We start from the raw sequence: 17837 nt of genomic DNA on the forward strand, positions 1-17837 counted from the left end.
TCCCGGAGAAAGCCTTTATTACAGCCAGTGCCCGTACACAGCCGCGAGGGGGGAGGGAGCGGGGCCGAGCCGTGAGCCGGCCCCGCGCAGGGAGGCCGAGGACGCCCCCGCCGGGCACAGCCCGAGGGGCCCGGGAGCGGCTCCGTCAGTCCCCGGCCGGGCCCCGGGCGCTCAGACGTAGCCGGGCTTCACCGACAAGCGGCGGCAGTTGGGGCAGCCGCGGGTCCCGTTGGTTTGGAGGCACCTGCAACGGGAGGAGGTCGGGTCGGGGGGGTCTCCGCGGCCGGAGGCTCCCCCAGGGCGGCTCCACGGCTATTGTACACCTCAAAGCTGTTCCCGTGGGCCCTCCCGCCACCGGCAGAGACTGCGTCTCCTTCCCATCCCTTCCACAGAGGCACTTCGGCAAATTTATCTACAAAAGTTTGTTCCTGTACTGCTGGAGACAAGTCCACTGAGCCCATCCGGCATCTCTTACTGCCCAGTAGTTTGATCCTAATTCTGGTGTCAGTGTGACACTTTGTTATTAAATTCTTAGTTTCAAATTAGTTTTCAGTGTTTTGTAACATTTGTGTTTTTCCTACAATAAAGTGATGGTACAGCTAACTTCTGTCATGGCAGTGGCGTGATAACAGTCTCAACAATTTCTTCACCTCTGTGTGCCACTAGCCAAGGGAGAGAGTGAGGGGACTTGGGAAAAACCCAGACTGCCCCAGGGAGCGAAGAACTTATTCCCCAGGAGGAATCCAATAAGAATCTGTGAACTGGGCTGACCACCTACAAAGTGAGGACATCAGTGAATAATTATTTAGAGGACAAGTGGAAGTGTGATGGATATGATGGCTAAATCTCACCCTCCACGGCTGTGAGATTCTTAGCACTGCAATGGGATCCTGCAAGGCAGGATCAAGACAAAGATAAGCAGGTGGTCAAGACAAAGACCTGGGGAACAGCACGGATAGGATGCTGCAGGCATAAGCAGCTCTTTCCTATGAGTAACGTCATGACAATAATTTTAGTATTTCCAGCTAATTACTTCAAGTGGAAGAAGTGGGAGCAAGGTAGTGCCTGGAGCTGGTTGTTCTTCTCCCCAATGGACTCTCCACACATGCCACAGTACAGCTCCATCTCCTCCACACATTCATGGAACTTCACTACATGGTCACGCAATTCTTGCTGCTGCTCCTTCGTGCGATAGATCCTTTCACACAGGCAGTGGAGCTTCAGCAGGCCAAGCTGCACGTGAAGGACAGAAACAAGTGAACAAGAGTTCAAGACAAGTGAACAACGGGGTGAACACAGACCAGAATCAGGAGTGGGAACGGAATGCCACAGCCCCATCAGCCAGGTGGAGAAACATCAGCAGGCCTCAACAATTCCTGTCATTAACCCTTCTTCTTTGTGTCACAAAAGGTAACACCAGGTTTGAGACACTCAGCAGCTCTTCCACTCATGGTTTCCCTGAGCTACCCCTGACATACATCACTTTCCTTTGTCTCCAGCCAGCACACAGTTCAGCAGCTGCTCAGGGCAAAAATGTTTTTCAGGAAGAGACCTCTAATCCTCTAGTCCTCTGTCTGTTTCACATCCCATTTTCACTGCTTCCCATTCTCCTTTGCCTATCCCATTGTGACTCCTCACTTTTCAGACTTGCATCTGTGCAACTGCCCCCAACCAAACAGGACAAAGCAAATCCCAAACACTCACTGCTGAATGGGAATGCTAATGAGCAACAACAAGCCTGAACACTTCAATGTTTGACATCTTATATTGCCTGACACAAGACTATGAAGAGCGCTGAAAAGAAGGTGCAGGATCCTACCTTGTTCCCTAGTCCCTCTGCCAGCTCCTGTGCCTTTTCAATGCTTTCCAGAGCCTGTGAATTGAGAGCACTGGTTGTTAGTTCTCGGCCAAATATATGAAAAACAGGCTTTTATGAATGTCCCATGAGAATTATTTAAGAAAAGAGGTAAAGAAGTACTGAGTAAAATTTGGATTAACAAGTATCCCTGCAACACTGGAGAATCAAAAAAGCTTTTTTTGGGAGGGCAGATTTCCCTCCCCTCACAAAAGTTAATCCATGAGAAAAGGTTGGTTTCTAGAAGACCACAAGTAATGCAAGAGCTACATTTCTGTCACAGACACTCAGCGTCAGTGTTGGCAGAGGCTGGTCCCCAAGCAGAGAGAGAATACAGACTTATTTAAACTCAGTCCCACATGCTCATTTGGGGCTGGGATGGAGCACTAGCAAAGCAAGCCTTGTCCCCATCATACCTTGTAGGCTCAATAATTGTCGGGCAACTTCAATTCCACTTGTACCAGAGGTGAGGAAAGGGATCACCAGCACCAATACACCACACTCATCCATTTTTTCCCTGCTGTTCATATATCCACCTGCCTTACTTACACATGGTGTGATGTAGGAGTGTTCTGCTATCCATTTTTAAAATGTGAAGGAAATATTTAGCATAGCAGCTGTCATACCAAATGACTCCCTACTTTCACCTAGATGTCACAGTGTTCCTTGCAGTTCTGATAATTAGTCTTTTTCCAGAGCTATTGAGATCTGCTTCCTATTTGTCCAAGGGGAAGAAGAGGTCTCCCTTTTGATGCAGTAGTTTTCAGGAGGAACATTATAAAATTTCTACCCTATAATTTGGTGTTACTGCTATTGTAGGAGGAGAGGACCAGATGAGATGCAAAAATGTGCTGTGAATGCAGAGGAGATGGCATTAGACTTGTGGTGGCAGCAACAGCCTGGGATAAGGAAATGTAGGAGAGGGAAGCAGGAACTAAGGCCAGCAGGGAGAACATAACTGAGAACTGTGTTTAAGAAGACTGACTGTGTACTGAAAACTCCTGAAATTAATGACTGTGAACAAGAATCAAAGTGAAATGTGTGTGGTAAGGGAAAAGATGTTGAAAAGTCTAGGGGACGGTTTGTCTTGGACTGCACAAGAATGAGGGCAAGCAGCTGAGGACAGCTGTGAGGATCTGGAATAGCATTGATTACATTACATGCGAATGAAAAGGACCGACTGGCCAAAGAGACTGGGAAGATGGACGAAGCTTGAGCAAAAACAGGGAATCTGCAAGTGGAAAGTTAGCAAATTGCTTTATTAAGTAACTGATACAGGGATGAGTAGCATGAAAAATGGAAACTGGGCCTGCCAAGTTGAATAACAGGCTTGGGTGAATATTCAGGGATGTGACATCTAAGGAAGTCACATTTGGTCAACAGACATAAGGTCCCTGACCCAGCAGGGCAGACTTTCCTCTAATGCCTGGAACAGAATACAAGATTCTTCCACTTTATTCGTCTGTGGGATTTAGTGAGATTAGAATTCTGTGCAAAGCCCTCATCATGTTCTCACAAGTGAGAGCTGCTTGATATCAGACAGTGGCTCGAGATAGAATCAGTGAATGAAAGAGTTTGATGAGTGCTCTGAATATTCTCTCCTGCAAAGGCCTACCTGCTGTGTCCTGTCTTGTTCTTTGGATACTGAGCTAACTTTTCAAGTCTATTTTTCTCCTCCCATTGCTAACAAACACTGTGTTTAGTTACTGAGATTGCACAGTGTGTCTCACCCAACTGATTCCCTGATAGAGGCACTCATATGCTGACAGCACCCTGAACTTGTCTGTTCTGACATATGCTGGACATACTGATATCTGGGATGCTTCATTTGAGCTAAAATTCTTGGTGTCTCAATAAGAGTGATAAGAGGGAATTTTCATCATATTTAGACCCAACCAGCACCTTGATGTGCCCACTTGTTCAGAGCTAGTTCAGGGCTAACCTTTGAGGGTTTCATTCTGTGGCTGGAGTAATGTTCCTGCTGTGCAATGTGCTGCATCTAGTGCAGTCTGAACACACATACACAGTGCAAAAGCATTTTCAAAATAACTAACTTCACCCCCTTGTTCTATATTGACTGGTTGTCTATTCCCCAAATAAATCCCTGCTCTCATTCCTCTGTTTCACATCAGAGTTTAGAGACCGTCAAAGTTTCTCCAAGAATTTTATGCCACATTTGCCTGCAAAGCACATGGTGGAGCTGTAGAGCTATCTAAACATCATTAGCACATCAATGAGCTTAGTCATAGGACTAAAAAGTAGGCAGGGGAATCTATTTCAGAGCATAAGGCTTCCTTCCTCCAGTGCTGGTTTCTCAGTGTAGAGCTTAAAAGTCATCAGGATTGACTAATGAGGCAATTCTGTAATTTAGCAGTCTGACTCAGAACACATGTTCCTACCATTAGTAAGAAATTCCTGGCTGAAAGAGACCATTCAGAAAAATAAAACTCTACAAGCAACAGACTTTGTTGGTAGAACCAAGGGGTTCAGGTCTCTTCTGAACTGTACCCTCACCACAGTGCAGTACGAGACCGTGCTCTAGTCTTTCCAACAAACCTGTGTAGAAACAAGTTTGTAACTGACCTTGTCCAGCTCCTTTTGGATCATCCAGCATTTAGTCACTCCTAGCAGCACCTGGACCAGGCCCAGGCGGTTTCCAATCTCTGTCATGATGCTCATGGAAGAATCATACCGAGGGAAGGCTGTCTGCAGAAGCAGGGAGGAAAGCACATGTTTTGCTGTGAACTGCTTTTCATGCCCTCTTGCTATTCCCCCATCCTTCCTGGCAGGAAGGAGCTGTACCTGCACGTCCCTGCGACTGCGATGGATATCTGCAAAGCAGAGCAGACACAGTGCTTGCAGCGGCCGGTCACCGTGCTGCAGGGCAATCTTCATGGACTCCTGCAAGAAATTGCCTCTGGTCAGTAGAACAGCTTGTTCCTGGTTCAAAACAGCAAGGCTGGGACTTTGGACTCCAGCCACTGAAAGCTCAGCTCCAAAGAAGTGGCACCATCTTTAAAGGCAAGGAAAATATTTTTCACTTGTTCCTAACCAAGGGCCATTCATAGACCCAAATTTTGAAGCCCTCTGTGCTGCAGAAACCACAGCTCTAAGACTGGAAGGCAGCAGGAAGATCTAGAGAGAAGTGTGAATGGCAGGGGATGTCTCTCGCTGCAGGGGCGTGGCAGGATGCCCTGGCAGAGCCCCCCAGCTCTGCCGAGCCCCGTACCTCACAGCAATCCATGGCGTCTGCCAGGCGCCCCAGCTTCCGATAGGCCACGGCCATGTGGTACTGGCTCATGGCACGGTACTTCAGGCTCCAGCCCTTCCCGTAGTCATTCACCAGTTCAGCAGCTTTACATGGGAAGAACAAGGCTTTCTCATAGTCCTGTAAGGCAACAAGCACACAGACAGCAGTCACAGCAAAAATAAAGCAAAAAGGGGAGAAGGAAAAAGACCAGCTATTTTTCATTTACTAACACGGCTACAGTTACCAGATTTCTGTACATATTTAAACTCATGCTGCTCCTCTTCCACGTGCAGTGTTGCAGTGGATATCAAATTGTGAAAGATGGATTTGCCATATACTGAATTCTTATTATTCTCTGGGTTCAGGACACTGGGGCAAATTAATTTTATGTAGTATGCCATTAACTTTATTCTGCAGGAACCATTTACCCTCCTCTATAAGCAAAGGCTGAAAACTTTCTCTCCTCTTACATCATCTCTACTTGTGACATCTGCATGTAGCCTTCATTTTCTCTAAACGGTGAGTTTGTATCTGCAAGAAGCTCATTATCCATCATTGCAGGAAAGAGGAACTAAGACTCCTGGCCTCATCAAATTCACAAAAAGTAATACAACATTTTAAACTTTTTTTTTTGCATTAAAGGCATGTTAGAAAGAAATCCTATTCTACAATAATTATGCAAAACATATTAATATCTAAAACCATTCTCAAGTAAGTTATATGAAACCACAGAAGTGAATAAGTCCTCATATTTATTCTCCACAATGCAGAAAAAAACCCACAGCTTCTCAAATTTCCTGTCTCCCTTCTTATTTCACACCTGAAAAGTATTCAGCACAATGTTATTTTCTTTATTTTTGGTCACCACACTTCTTTTGATGATCTTCCATGAGTGAAGAAATCAAGACTTTGTGAGAAAAAACTATTTTTTGCTGTTTGTACTAGAAGTTAGAACTGGCAAATCACCCCTGTGCTCAGTCCCTGCCTGGTTTTACCTACAGCTTGCTGGCAGCTCTTTGCCTACAATAGTGGTAGAAATAGAGAATCCATGAGTTTTGGCTGCCAGCCCTGTGTCTCTGATGTGATCTTTGAAGCTAAGTTTGATCTTTTCAACACACATATTCACAGCTGCTTCTGCTGTGCTGTGTAAACATGACACTAATCCTCCCATCCTTACTGTGGACGAAGTACTCCATTTGGATTTTACAAAGGGATTTTGGCTTACAGTGCTCTCTCAGTACTTCACTTCCTATAGGAATGACAAAGGCTGAAATCCACGTGATTTCCAATGCTTCCCCGAATCTGAGGGGCAATCCTGTCCCTTAGGTTACTGTACCTTTATCTGGGTGTAGAAGTTCCCGAGGCTGCAGCAGACTCGACACTCCAGCATCTTGTCGTCGTTGTTGTGTGCGTAGCGTAAAGCTTTCTCAAAGCACTCCAAAGCCTTCTGGAAAATGCTGAGGCCCAAGAAGGCATTGCCCATGCTGAGGCTCACCTGGCCATTCAGCTGCATGCTCACAGTGGTACCCTGCATGTTCAGGCACGTCTTACAGTAAGAGATGGTTTTCTGGAATTCACAGAGTTTCTCATTGCTGCGAGCCAGGTTTAGGTAGCTCTCCGTAAGGAAATCTGGGTCTTCCAGCTCCCGTGCTGTGTCAATCTGGACTACTGCAAACTTTAAGTAGAGAAGATAGTGTTTACAAAAGTGTGTAGTTTATTTAAATACAGCTCAAGCACCCACAAGTAGCACCCTGTACTCGAGAGAAAGAGGCTCATCTCTGAGCAGGGCAGACAAGGCCATCAGCAGGTGGAGAAGCATTGTATGCACTGAGCAGTTATCTGGTGGTTTAAAAGGCCTGTGAAGACTCAGAAGAAACCTCTCACTCTCTTCACGCAGTCTCTGGGCAGGGAAGATGAACTAGGCTGGCTGTAAGGGGAAAACAGCTGTTAAATGGCCTTAAAGGGAAGCTGGTGAAGCAGGAAACATCTGACACAATGCAGTTCTGTTTTCTTCCACTCATTGTAATGTATCCCACTTTCTCTGGAATTCCTAAACTATTAAAATACTCTGTTAATAGAAAAAACTAAGCTACTTCTTTAAGGAATTTTCTACTAATAAATTGCAGTCTTGATCTTGACAGTCTTGGTTCTATAACCTCCAGGATTTGTTGCATACTGTTCTCTTAAATTAGGTCTCTTTCAGGCTGCAAACTCTTCTAAGCAGTAACTCTTATGTTCTGTGATGAGGCAAGCACAAGCATTCAAGCTGGCTTGAATTAGTGTCAGTAGCAAAGGTAAATAGTTAGCAATTTTCATTAGACATTATCAGTTAGGATTATGGATGGCAAATTCCAAAGGAATCAATTACTTACTACCTACACATAATAATGTAGGCTACTAGAACATTTTATATTCTTTGGAAATAAAAAAAACCCACACACACAAAAAAAAACCAAACCAACAATCCAAAACAACAAAACAAAATTAAAAAAAACAAACCAAAAAAACCCCAAACAAAACCCCCAAACATCACCAACCATTAATTGTTTATGTTGGGCATGTAATTATCTTTTCAGTTTCTATTACAGTTTAGGAAAGCTCCTATGAGCACTCAGTGATGCACACTAGCTCATGCTTCCCCACTTTCCCTTAACTTTGCACAAGTTCTTCAGTATTTCCTGATTGCCGCAGCCTCTTCTCTTGGTGAAAAGTAATTTTTCCTCTCCAGAACAGGTTGAGCATCAAAGCCCTTCTTAAATCACTTTTTATTTCATGCCGTTAATTCTGTCTCTTTCTCTCTCAATGGCTTATTGCTGAAGTTCTCCTTTCTTTAACCTTTGACCAGTTGCTGTGTAAAAATCTTCAGTTTGACTGAAGCCATTTTTCCTTCCTAATACTGTGAAGAACTAAAATTCACCTACTCTGATCCCACTTTTTGTTCTCTTCTCAGGTAAGGAATTATGTTTGGGTATACTAAACTCACTCCTTTGCCTTTTTTTTTTCCCCCATGAAGTCTTCAGTGTTTCCTTCAGGTAGCTATACCTTACCCTTTTTTCCTTCTTTCTTACCCAGTCAGTCTGTTGTTTTTGCCAGCACCTAATTTCATACCACTTAACAAAATTGTTTGTCTTCAAATGCTTTCCAAGTGTATTAATATCTCTCCTTTTTTCTTCATCTTAAGAATTTGGTTTCAATATAGGGCTTTGACATGTGCATGGCTTTACCAGTAAGGTGTGCCCCTCTCCCCGCTCCAATTCCAAACAGCAACCAAAAACTTTTCAATGAGATATAGACAGTCCTTTCACATTTTGTTCTAAATGCTGAATGATAGCCAGTCCAGTAAGAGGCAACACAAAACATCAGGATGGGGATATCAAAGCCCTTTAGTAAGACCCTATTTCAGGCTGGGATAGTTTCTTAAGACTATTACAACACTCTCTTGCCTTGTCTTACAGATTCTTGAGTTGTTCTCCCAAATGCTACCTGCTGCTTTCTGTGCACATGCTCTTACTTCTCAGATCCACACACCAGCTTCTTTTTGTTCATTTAATTAAACTGTTTATCCTCATGTGCTTGAAATGTAACTTCAGCTGCTTTTTACCACTCTTCCATCAAGCCCATATCCTTCCTTCTTTCTTCTCTACTGTCCTGACAACTCAAAGCTGCTCTCTGACCTCAATTGTGAGACATCTGGGATGTCTCAATTACCTCACCAAAACAGCATCTTCTTTTCTCTCTTAATGAGCCCCCTGGCAAACAAATAATTGCAATTAGAAAACCCCAATATAAGATCTATATTAGATAACAGCCAGAAGCTGAACAAGATAAGAGACATGTCTTTACAAGAGTGATACTTATTCTACAGAATCCACTTGGAGTTCTCCTTTTATGCTGACATACAGACTGTAAACAGCTTGTAGTGGACAAAGGCTCTGTTCTCATACCTGCTCCTGAAGCCTGAATGTGGGAAATAATCAAGACAGCTTCCCATGAATAACTGGAGAACTTAAATAACCCAGGAATCCTGATGAACCAGACCCAGTGAAAAATCATATCCTGTGTGTCTTGTGGCTGGAGCTCTCGGTGAGCACAGTGATCACAGCAGCCCAGAACATGCACTCAATAGCCGGTATTTTCTGTTACACACAAAACACCCCCCGCTTCAGGTTCTGCTCTCCAGCCACGTTCCATCGCGGGTGCGACACAACGGCATGCATTCATCTCCAGTCCACCTTACCTTCAGCATGTCTTTGTATCTGCCCATCTCTGCGTGAGCAGTGATGAGGCAACCCAACACCCGAAACCTGCCAGCAGGATCCGCAGACTTCTCCAAAACCCTCATCCAGACTCGCAGAGCCTTTTCGGTCTGATTAGACTGGTACAGATGGAGTCCTTTCTCTATTTGTTGCTTTGTCTGGTCCTGACCCATCTCCCATGGATTAAAAAGCCTCATACACTAACCTCTAAGGATAGCAAAAAGGATGTGCTTACAAGAGAGCACAAGGTAAAATGCCCCACTAGAAGAGGGCGGGTTGTGTGCTCAGAGGGCCCAGAGCTGGGAGAGCCCAGCCATATCAGGGGGCTGGAGCTGTGGTAGGCAGTGGCAAGAAGTGGTTGCTCAGCACTGAAGGCAGAATCCCAAATCCACTAGGCAAACATCTTGCTTGCTAGGGCTCCATCAGTGCATTCGTCTGTCCAATCCCGTAAACAAAGAGCAAAAGCACAACAGGGAGAGGAAGAGAAAAATCTCAAGCCACAGGAGTGAAACTCAATCTGAACAGCCAGTGCTGGTCTCCTCCCCATTGGCTGCAGCTGCTCCTGCCAGTCCAGCTCACGTGGCTCCCAGGAATTCTAGTCAGGCTCCCCAGCTCCCAAGGTCACGATGCCAACTGCCCACCCCTGCCCGCCAGTATGCAGCTTATAAATACCCCAGGGAGAGACAATTGGCTGCAGCCACAGTCTCAGGATGCCTTGGCTGTCTCTTTCCTCTCTGGCCATCCCCTTAGACAAGCACTGCTGGTGGTGAGCTAGCTTGGGAGGAAGCAGACTCAAGTAGAATAATAGCTTTAGGAAAAATGTATGTCTTAAAAGTCAGGCATGAACAAGGCAACTTCAGTGTGTACACACACGCAGTGTTACACTTGCAGCAATGTACTTGCTACTTTGCTAGGTAGAAATCAGCCTCCCTTTTGAGGACCTCAGTTGGCATCATGGACTGTTTTTATGGACACAGGTCAGCTCTGTCACAGATTTGCTGCAAATACACTTCTGACTTCCTAATTTTAGGGACAAGGAGCTAACCATGCTGAAAACCTTTGTTCTTGACTGAATGTTGCTCCCTGTCATCAGATGAGTGTGGCAGTCCTCCAAAAGTTTTCAACAGAAGTTGTCAATGGCACTGCTTAAGTTCTGCATCCATAGCTTGATGATCTTTTATGATGAATAACAATTGAGATACAACAACAGGTATCTGCACTTTTTGGTTGCAGCAGAGGTGTTAGCCCCATTAAAAGATAGCTTTATGCCTCCCACACTCTGTTGAAAAACAGACTGGTTCCTCTAAGAGTCACATTTAATACTCACCAATGTGCTGCAGCCTTGGTCGTCCAGAGGTTTATTCAGTCCTTCTTAAGAAGATACATAAAACCTGGGAGGAGGGAGGCAGGTGGAGAATGCTACAGGGATATTGAATGTTTTTCAGATGCAGAAGTTCCAGGAACAAGTTTTGTGATCCTTTTACTGGGCAAAGAGAAGCAATTTGAAGTTTTAATAGACCTGCCTGCAAAACCAGTTATGTCTCCAGCTGCCTCCCTGATTCTTGGTGACTTTGGTGGCAATTCTTCGCCAAGCAAAAGGTAAATACCTACAGAATCATCTCAAAGGGTACCAATCAGACTATCCTGGTCTGTCAACAAAAACCCAAGGGAGCCTTCCTGAGGTAATATCCTTAAGCAGGACACAAAATAAAGAATGATAGTCTACCTAGAGGCTTTACATCATAGCACTCATGATCTTAAGGGATTACATCTGTCCTTTATCCAAAATTCCCTCAGAAAAATATTTCAAAACGAAAAATGTTTCTAATTGTAGAAGGGTTTTGCTACAGTAAGACTGATTCTCTTTTGGGAGGTCATATACACTATGATATTTGCATTATTTAACTTAGCTTTGTTTTTCAGAGATGTAATGTGCTAGATGATATTTCAGCATAGACTATATGTAGTCTCAAACTCTGGAAGTAAAAACTATGGAAAAATCTACAGGAGCTGAAGAAAACTAATGGTGAGGCACTGCTGGTTAATGTGTGAGAATCACTTCAGCAGCACTGTTGACATTATTAGCTAGGTACTTTATGGATTTTAGGACTTTTGCATAAAAGTCTGATTCAGAAGATTAAAAAAATCTCTCCTCTTTGCAGCAATTATTTTATGTCTCTCTAGATGTAGGTGGTGGGATGGAAACAAGATGCAGAAGATCAGTCCCCATGGAAGGCATTGATAAACATAAAGCCATTCAGATTTCTAGACTTGGAGAAGTTAAGAGGCCAGGGAAGCAGCTGCTTGGAGCTTGCTCTGTAAGAGAATCAACCCAGGACTCAGGAATGGGGAAAACAAAAATTTTATCATTCTTGGTAGATCAGACTGTGCAAAATTAACCTTCCACAAGTGAGCTGCCTGTAACACAAACTCATCCTGAGATTCTTTTGGACCATGTCAGCAAAGCACTGCTCCCTTCTCCACACAGCATAGCCAAAATGAAGAGGGTGCCTTGCAGCCTGACAAAACCCACCTAACAGAGGATGATCTGCCCTGCATTTTGTTAATCTCACTTTAGCTCCTTGCTTTTGAGCACTATGAAACAGTACTGAGTTTCTTAGGAATCAATTTGCAACTCACCTGTTGAGGTAAAAACAGCCTAGTGAAGTAAGGGCTAAATGCATCAAGTTCAACCGGGTCATTTTCAAAAAACCAGGAACATGCTGTGATATGGAACATACCATGCTGAGCCCAGCTGCAGCTGCCTAAATAAGGAGGGATAAAAGATCAACATTGCCTGCCTGTGTTACTTCAAAAACAGCAATGGCATCTGTCTGTGGCTCGAGATAGCTGTAATTCATTCAAGATTCAGGTACAGCTTCTACAATTAATGATTCACAGTTTCTCCTCAGGAAGTGCAAATAAATGAGCCTGAATGGTGCTTGGCAACAACAAATTAGGGAATCTTACCTGTCATACATGCAGTGAGGCTCATCATGCACTCACTTCTTCAGAGTGACCACACTGACCTGCTTCTCCTCCTCCCCCCTGCTCTCCATAATGCCCCCGGTGACTCCTGGCCGCATGAAGAGAGCAGAATGTGGAGGGTAAAGTCAGGAAGACTGGAGTCAAAACAAATGGTGAAAGGTAGAGGTAGATGTGAGAGGAAAAAGGTTTCTCCTAGAACATTCAGCATTAGGATTTCATCTACAAATTTGTGTATTTCCTACAAATGCTGATAAATGTAGTAACTCATGTGAAAATGCTGATTATTTTCAGAGATTAATATACTGGCTCTTTGGTGCAGTTTGATTGTGTACAGATTGGTGGTGGCCTTTTAAATTGAAGAAAAAGCCTTGCAAAAAATAAAAAACCCCTCTGACCCAAGAGAGATATGGTGTCAGTTCTGTAAGATGTAGCTGGCAAAGCTTTGATTGTGTAAGACAAGGTGAGCGAACTTTCTGCACAAGCTGGAATCTTCCATTCAGCCTAAACAAACCCTTTTTCTGATTCAATTGTTTCTCTCCATCCTTGGCCTCAAATTGTATCTAAACTGAAATCCCTCCAGCCTCTCTCCTCAACAGCTGCAAATTAACTGCAGGGATCCCAGCACAGTCTGCAACAGGTGGCTCTGTGCCTCGTGCCGCAATTGGTGCGCTCAGGGCAAGGAATGCAGCACTGAATCCTGATGCTTTGCAAGCGCTCTCAGATTTGCAATCATGTAGGAAGTGATGGGGTAAAACAGAGTATCCCAGATAACACAGGAAAAGGACACAGAGGAGAAACATAGCTGTCCTAAAAACGCTTGCAAATCTCCAAGATGCAAGACAGCAGAAGGAAGGAATAACATCAGGGAATTTTAGGAGCTTTCAGAAATGCAGCAAAATTATGGCCATTGTGGTACTTTCCTTCTGAGAGGCAATATTCATGTCAAACTTGTGGCAGGTTTCTAAATGCTTTGGCTATGCCAAATACTTTTTATTAATTTGAAATGAGATATCATAAAAGATATCTTAGTTCTAAGAGCAAAGGAGGTGGCCTTTGCTTATCACTAGTAAGTAATCCAAATCCATTAGCAGTTTCCCTGTGTAGTGTTTCCAGGATGAGGAGCACTGAGGGCTGCAGGTGCCTTGATGCTGCAGAACCAGGACAGATTCAGCCAGCTTGGCTGTGTTCCTGAAGGGGAAGGAGGCTGACAAGTGTGCAGCTTGCGAGGGTGGCATAAGCTGGTGCCTCTCTAACCCCGCACAGCGCCACGCGCAGGTGCTGCTCCGGCAGAGCTGGGGGCTGCTGCTCTGCCCAAGGTATTGAGCCCTTGAAACACCCTGAATCACAAGTGCATGGACAGGCAAGTGGCTGCATGGCACCACTTCTGTGAGGCTGGATATACCTACTCCTCACTCCCAAGTGTTGCACATATTTGCATTATCCAAGATCCTCAGCTTTTCCAAATCTAAGGGGGACTTGACTGTCAAATGATCCAAAATGGATGTATATCAACCAGAAAACCTTTTCCGTTTCTACTCAAAGTAGCTCATTTATCCAGAAATAAAAGTCCAGGGTGATATTGTACATCCAGAACAAGTGGTACTGGGCCATGAATATTTTTGTGTCTCACAGCTAAGAAACTGTGAAATAGTTCTCTCGTCTTTCTCTTCATCTTCTCACACTTGGACCCCGAAAAGAACCTCAAGCTTAAGACACAAATACAACACACAAGGACTCTTCTCAAACAGTTTAATAGCAAATAAACAAAGGAAGGTACCACACTTGGCATATACAAAATGACTTGTTGTCGGTGTGTCTGTGCAATTAAAACAGCTTTAAGTTGCCCTTTGGGACAAAAAGAAAAAAACCACACACACAAAAGGAAGAAAATTCCTTTAACACATACTCGCTTGTTCCAAACTTGTAACAAATCTTTTCATTTTTAAATCCACTACACAAACTCTGTGATCAGATCAGAAAAGCAACACGCGCTCCTCTGCTTTTTAAACCATTAAAGTAAAATCTGTAATTCTCTACAGAGTACAACACAATTTCACACAAAAAGACATTTTGTTTTGCAAATCAAAACAAGAAAAAAAAGGAACAGCTCAAACAAGGTAAAGAAAAGCATTTCTACGACTGAACCACGACTTCGAGTTGATTAAATCCCGTTAACTGCAGAACAGACTCTACATTTGGTCATAGTGGCAATTTGTTTTCTCATCACATTGTGAATCACTTTACATTGTTTTCTAGTAGAAAAGGCAAAAAACTGTACAAAACCCCTAGTGTTAAATACAATGTTTGTACCAATAAAAAAGCCCACAGGTTTGTCTCCAAAATGTAAATTTTCTTTTTAAATTATTCACAAAAAGCAGCCAAAAATCAGAAAGGCAGCTGCTGCTCCACTGTCTCAAATCCATTAAAACCACCACAGAACAATTAAAACAACCAAAGGAAGAAAAGGAAAGAAGAAAGGAAAGAAACACCCAACATTTGGCATTTTGGTTTTCTTCAGATATTTTTCCACAGGTTTCCCCAAGGTTCCTTACGGAACCAAACGCACACGTACAGAAACGTACTGGCAGCTCCTCCACACACTGCAGGGTATCAGTGCCCCCTGGCACACAGCCCTGTGCATTCAGACTGTGGGACTAACAGCAGCCAGCCCCCAACCCTACTTCCCAAATAAACGACTCTCTACCCTTTTTCATTCAGCCTCACGATTCACTCCCAGGTACATGTATCATATTCAAATTGTTCTCTTTTGTAAGTAGATTAAGGACTGTCTACACAACTCTGGTCAACACCTAGTCAGAATACAGTATCCTCAACCAACTCAAAAGTAGGATAGAAAACAATCTTTGCATCTTTACATTATCCCAAACACTGGACAAAATGAAGATTTCTATCCAATCAAACTCTACTTGTTTTCTCAGCAAAACCTCTTCTCCTGGAATTCCATTTCACATTATTTCAACTGTTAAGATACCTACACTAGCTTGCTGCTGCTTCTGACTGAAACTTCATCACAGCACACACTCTTCAGGTGCCTTCATCTAGAAGCTACTTCCCAGTTTCTACCTGTGCAGATGGTACGTAGGGCAGGGGAAGCCTGCTACCCAGAGAGCAGTAACCTGTTCTAGTTCATCCTGCAAGCCATCAGAACTGCTCAGCTCATTACCCAATTAAAAACAAAACAAAAACTAAAAAAATCTCCGCAGAGATTCCCCAGCTAAGGCCCTTGAAAAGAGAGCTGGGGATGGTACCCTGTTCAGGTAACAGCTTCAGAGGCTGTTGTATTGTGCTTGTCATTTGGGAAAAGAGCCAGCAGTTGTAGGACCAGTGTTACAAATGCTTTCTCTGGGAAATTTAAAACACTTTATTTCATGAGCTAACCTAGATCCTTCCAGAATCCTGCCACCAAACTGTGACTGATGGTATTAGACTGGGGCTGGACTTCACAGAAATGTGCCCTGAGTTGTGCGAAATGCTCAGTGTTTGAAACGAGCCCTAGCTTCAGACAGCTTTGGAAACAGAAATATTGTGAGTTCCCCCACCTTCCTGCTCCCAGCTATCCCATTCCACCAAAACTTCCACTAGGGGAACAGTGTAACCAAGCACCCTCAGAGCTTCTGACAGCACTGGAGATGGAGCAAGGTCCAGGTTCTCTGTCAGGCAGACAGTCTAAGTGCACAGGTAGATGCCCTCAGGTGGCTTCTGATCAGATATTTGTCATACCAAAACCACCAATTTAAAGGATACCTTTGAAACCCATTAAATTGCTCAGTTTTTGCACAAACTATAGAAAACAGAGAGGTGAAGGTGATATATACGAGGGTGTGAAGAAAACAGCAGGAAACATGCACAACATTTCTGGGCACTATCTTAGTTTGAAAGATTAAAACAAAAACATCACATTTTGCTGAGGAGATTGTAGTTACAAAAAAAACCAAGCATGCCAGAGCATAACAAAATACAACATCAATTCTGATCAAATTTTCACTGCAGACTGATAATCACACAGGGAAGCAGGGGAAAAAATAAAAATAATAATTAAAAAAAAATCAGTAAATGTCAGGGCAAAAATGTAGCTACAATCAGAGGAAAACATAGTTCAAGTGTTTTCTGTTGATGCCACTTCAAGTCACAAGTTTGAACTCAAAAACACATGCTGTCTCCTCAAGCACAGAAACCAGATCAGCAAAATGTGACTAGGAAGTCTCCTGAAAGATTGAGTCACACCATATAATTGACTTTTTCTTCGAACTGTGTTTTTAAAACTAAGCACACTGAAAAAAACTAAGCCTAGAAAGTGATTGGCTGTATGTTCACAGAAATACAAATACTCCACAAGGTATGCTAGCAAGGCTGCTCTGAAGACAAATTACAAAGAATCAGATTCACAAAATCAAGTGGTTATCTTACGAAGGTCTAGAAAAATAGAAATTCTTTTATATTCAAATGCAAGTTTAAATATTCCCCTTCAGCAGTCTTTCTAGCAAAACCAATTTGGCAGCACAAAAAAAAAAAAAAAAAAAAAAAAAGAAAAAAAAAAGAAAAAAAAAGAAAAAAAAAGAAAAGAAACAAACATAATAAAAATACACATCAGCATCAAAGGTCAACACAAGGTCAAAGGTGAGAGTTCAAGCATCAGAGAAGCTGAAGAGACAAGGATTTGGACGATGTACTTGAACGCCACATCGACATGCTTTAGGCACAACGATGAACAAACGGCAGGAATCTAGAAAAAAAAACAAACCAGAAAGAGGGAGACCCACTGAGTTACACAGAGCAGTACATCCAAACACGGAGAGAGAGAACAAGAATGGGCACTGTACAATGAGATCTCCTGGGGAAGGGAGTCGACAGGGAAGGGCAGCACATGCCAACGATGGACAAGTAAAAGTCAAAGTACATGAAGGACACCGAGTGAACATCAAACTGCCAGAAACCAAATGGAAGCAGAGGCCTGGATTTCCCTCTCAGCACCCAGTCTGTGGAGCATTCCACAGCCTAGTGACACACTGCTTAGAATACAGTCACCTTGCCCCGTGCCCAGTGTGTCTACTACCTCTGTTTAGAACAGAGTAAACTCCCTCCCCAGGAGACCGATTCCAAAAAATATGACTCCAGGGCAAACGCTTGCCCACAGAGACTGAGACCATGAGAGACAAGACAGAGGACACAAGGGATTCACAGGTGGTTTGACGTTTGAGACTTTTCTTGCACTCTAACATGGGAAATTCTTAGGCAGCAGAAGCCCAGCAAATCCACGTTCTTTCCTTTAGCTACAGTTTCTTCTCATTCCCTAGGAGCCCATGTAACTGGGGGTGGGTGATTTGGAAAAGGGAAAAAAAAAAGATTATACACGACAAAAAGCCCACACATCAGAGAAGAATTCCTTAAGACTTGACTGCAAGTTAAGACTTGTCCTAGCTGAGCACTTGTCATACCATTAGACCTGCACAGGGATTTTCCATTCCCA

The 17837-nt window shown here is 43.6% G+C and overlaps 2 protein-coding genes across 14 annotated transcripts in view; both read right to left on the minus strand.

Moving 5' to 3' along the window:
* Window positions 1-103: 103 nt before the first annotated feature.
* On the minus strand, window positions 104-9558 carry RAPSN (receptor associated protein of the synapse; the record flags this gene model as incomplete). 4 transcript variants are annotated; one of them, XM_084207386.1, is made up of 8 exons in its annotated part: window positions 104-244; window positions 1034-1233; window positions 1820-1873; window positions 4439-4561; window positions 4658-4756; window positions 5085-5243; window positions 6442-6780; window positions 9343-9558. In XM_084207386.1, 8 exons carry the CDS (start codon window positions 9556-9558, stop codon window positions 172-174), a joined length of 1263 nt encoding a protein of 420 aa, XP_084063512.1. In that variant the 3' UTR covers window positions 104-171. The 4 variants fall into 4 exon arrangements, with proteins under 4 accessions (XP_084063512.1, XP_084063513.1, XP_084063514.1 ...); XM_084207387.1 differs by having other exon boundaries at window positions 6442-6633; window positions 9343-9534; XM_084207388.1 differs by having other exon boundaries at window positions 6601-6780; window positions 9343-9534.
* Window positions 9559-14084: 4526 nt separating this feature from the next.
* The window catches only part of CELF1 (CUGBP Elav-like family member 1), a 58768-nt gene continuing 55015 nt past the window's right edge, over window positions 14085-17837 (minus strand). For all 10 annotated transcript variants that reach the window (XM_084208657.1, XM_084208658.1, XM_084208666.1 and 7 more), the window contains exon 15: window positions 14085-17093. The gene's annotated coding sequence lies outside the window, so the exon portion shown is untranslated. The remainder of the gene's footprint in view (window positions 17094-17837) is intronic.

Source organism: Fringilla coelebs (assembly GCF_963513975.1).
Source record: "Fringilla coelebs genome assembly, chromosome: 6".
NCBI classification, from domain to species: domain Eukaryota; kingdom Metazoa; phylum Chordata; class Aves; order Passeriformes; family Fringillidae; genus Fringilla; species Fringilla coelebs.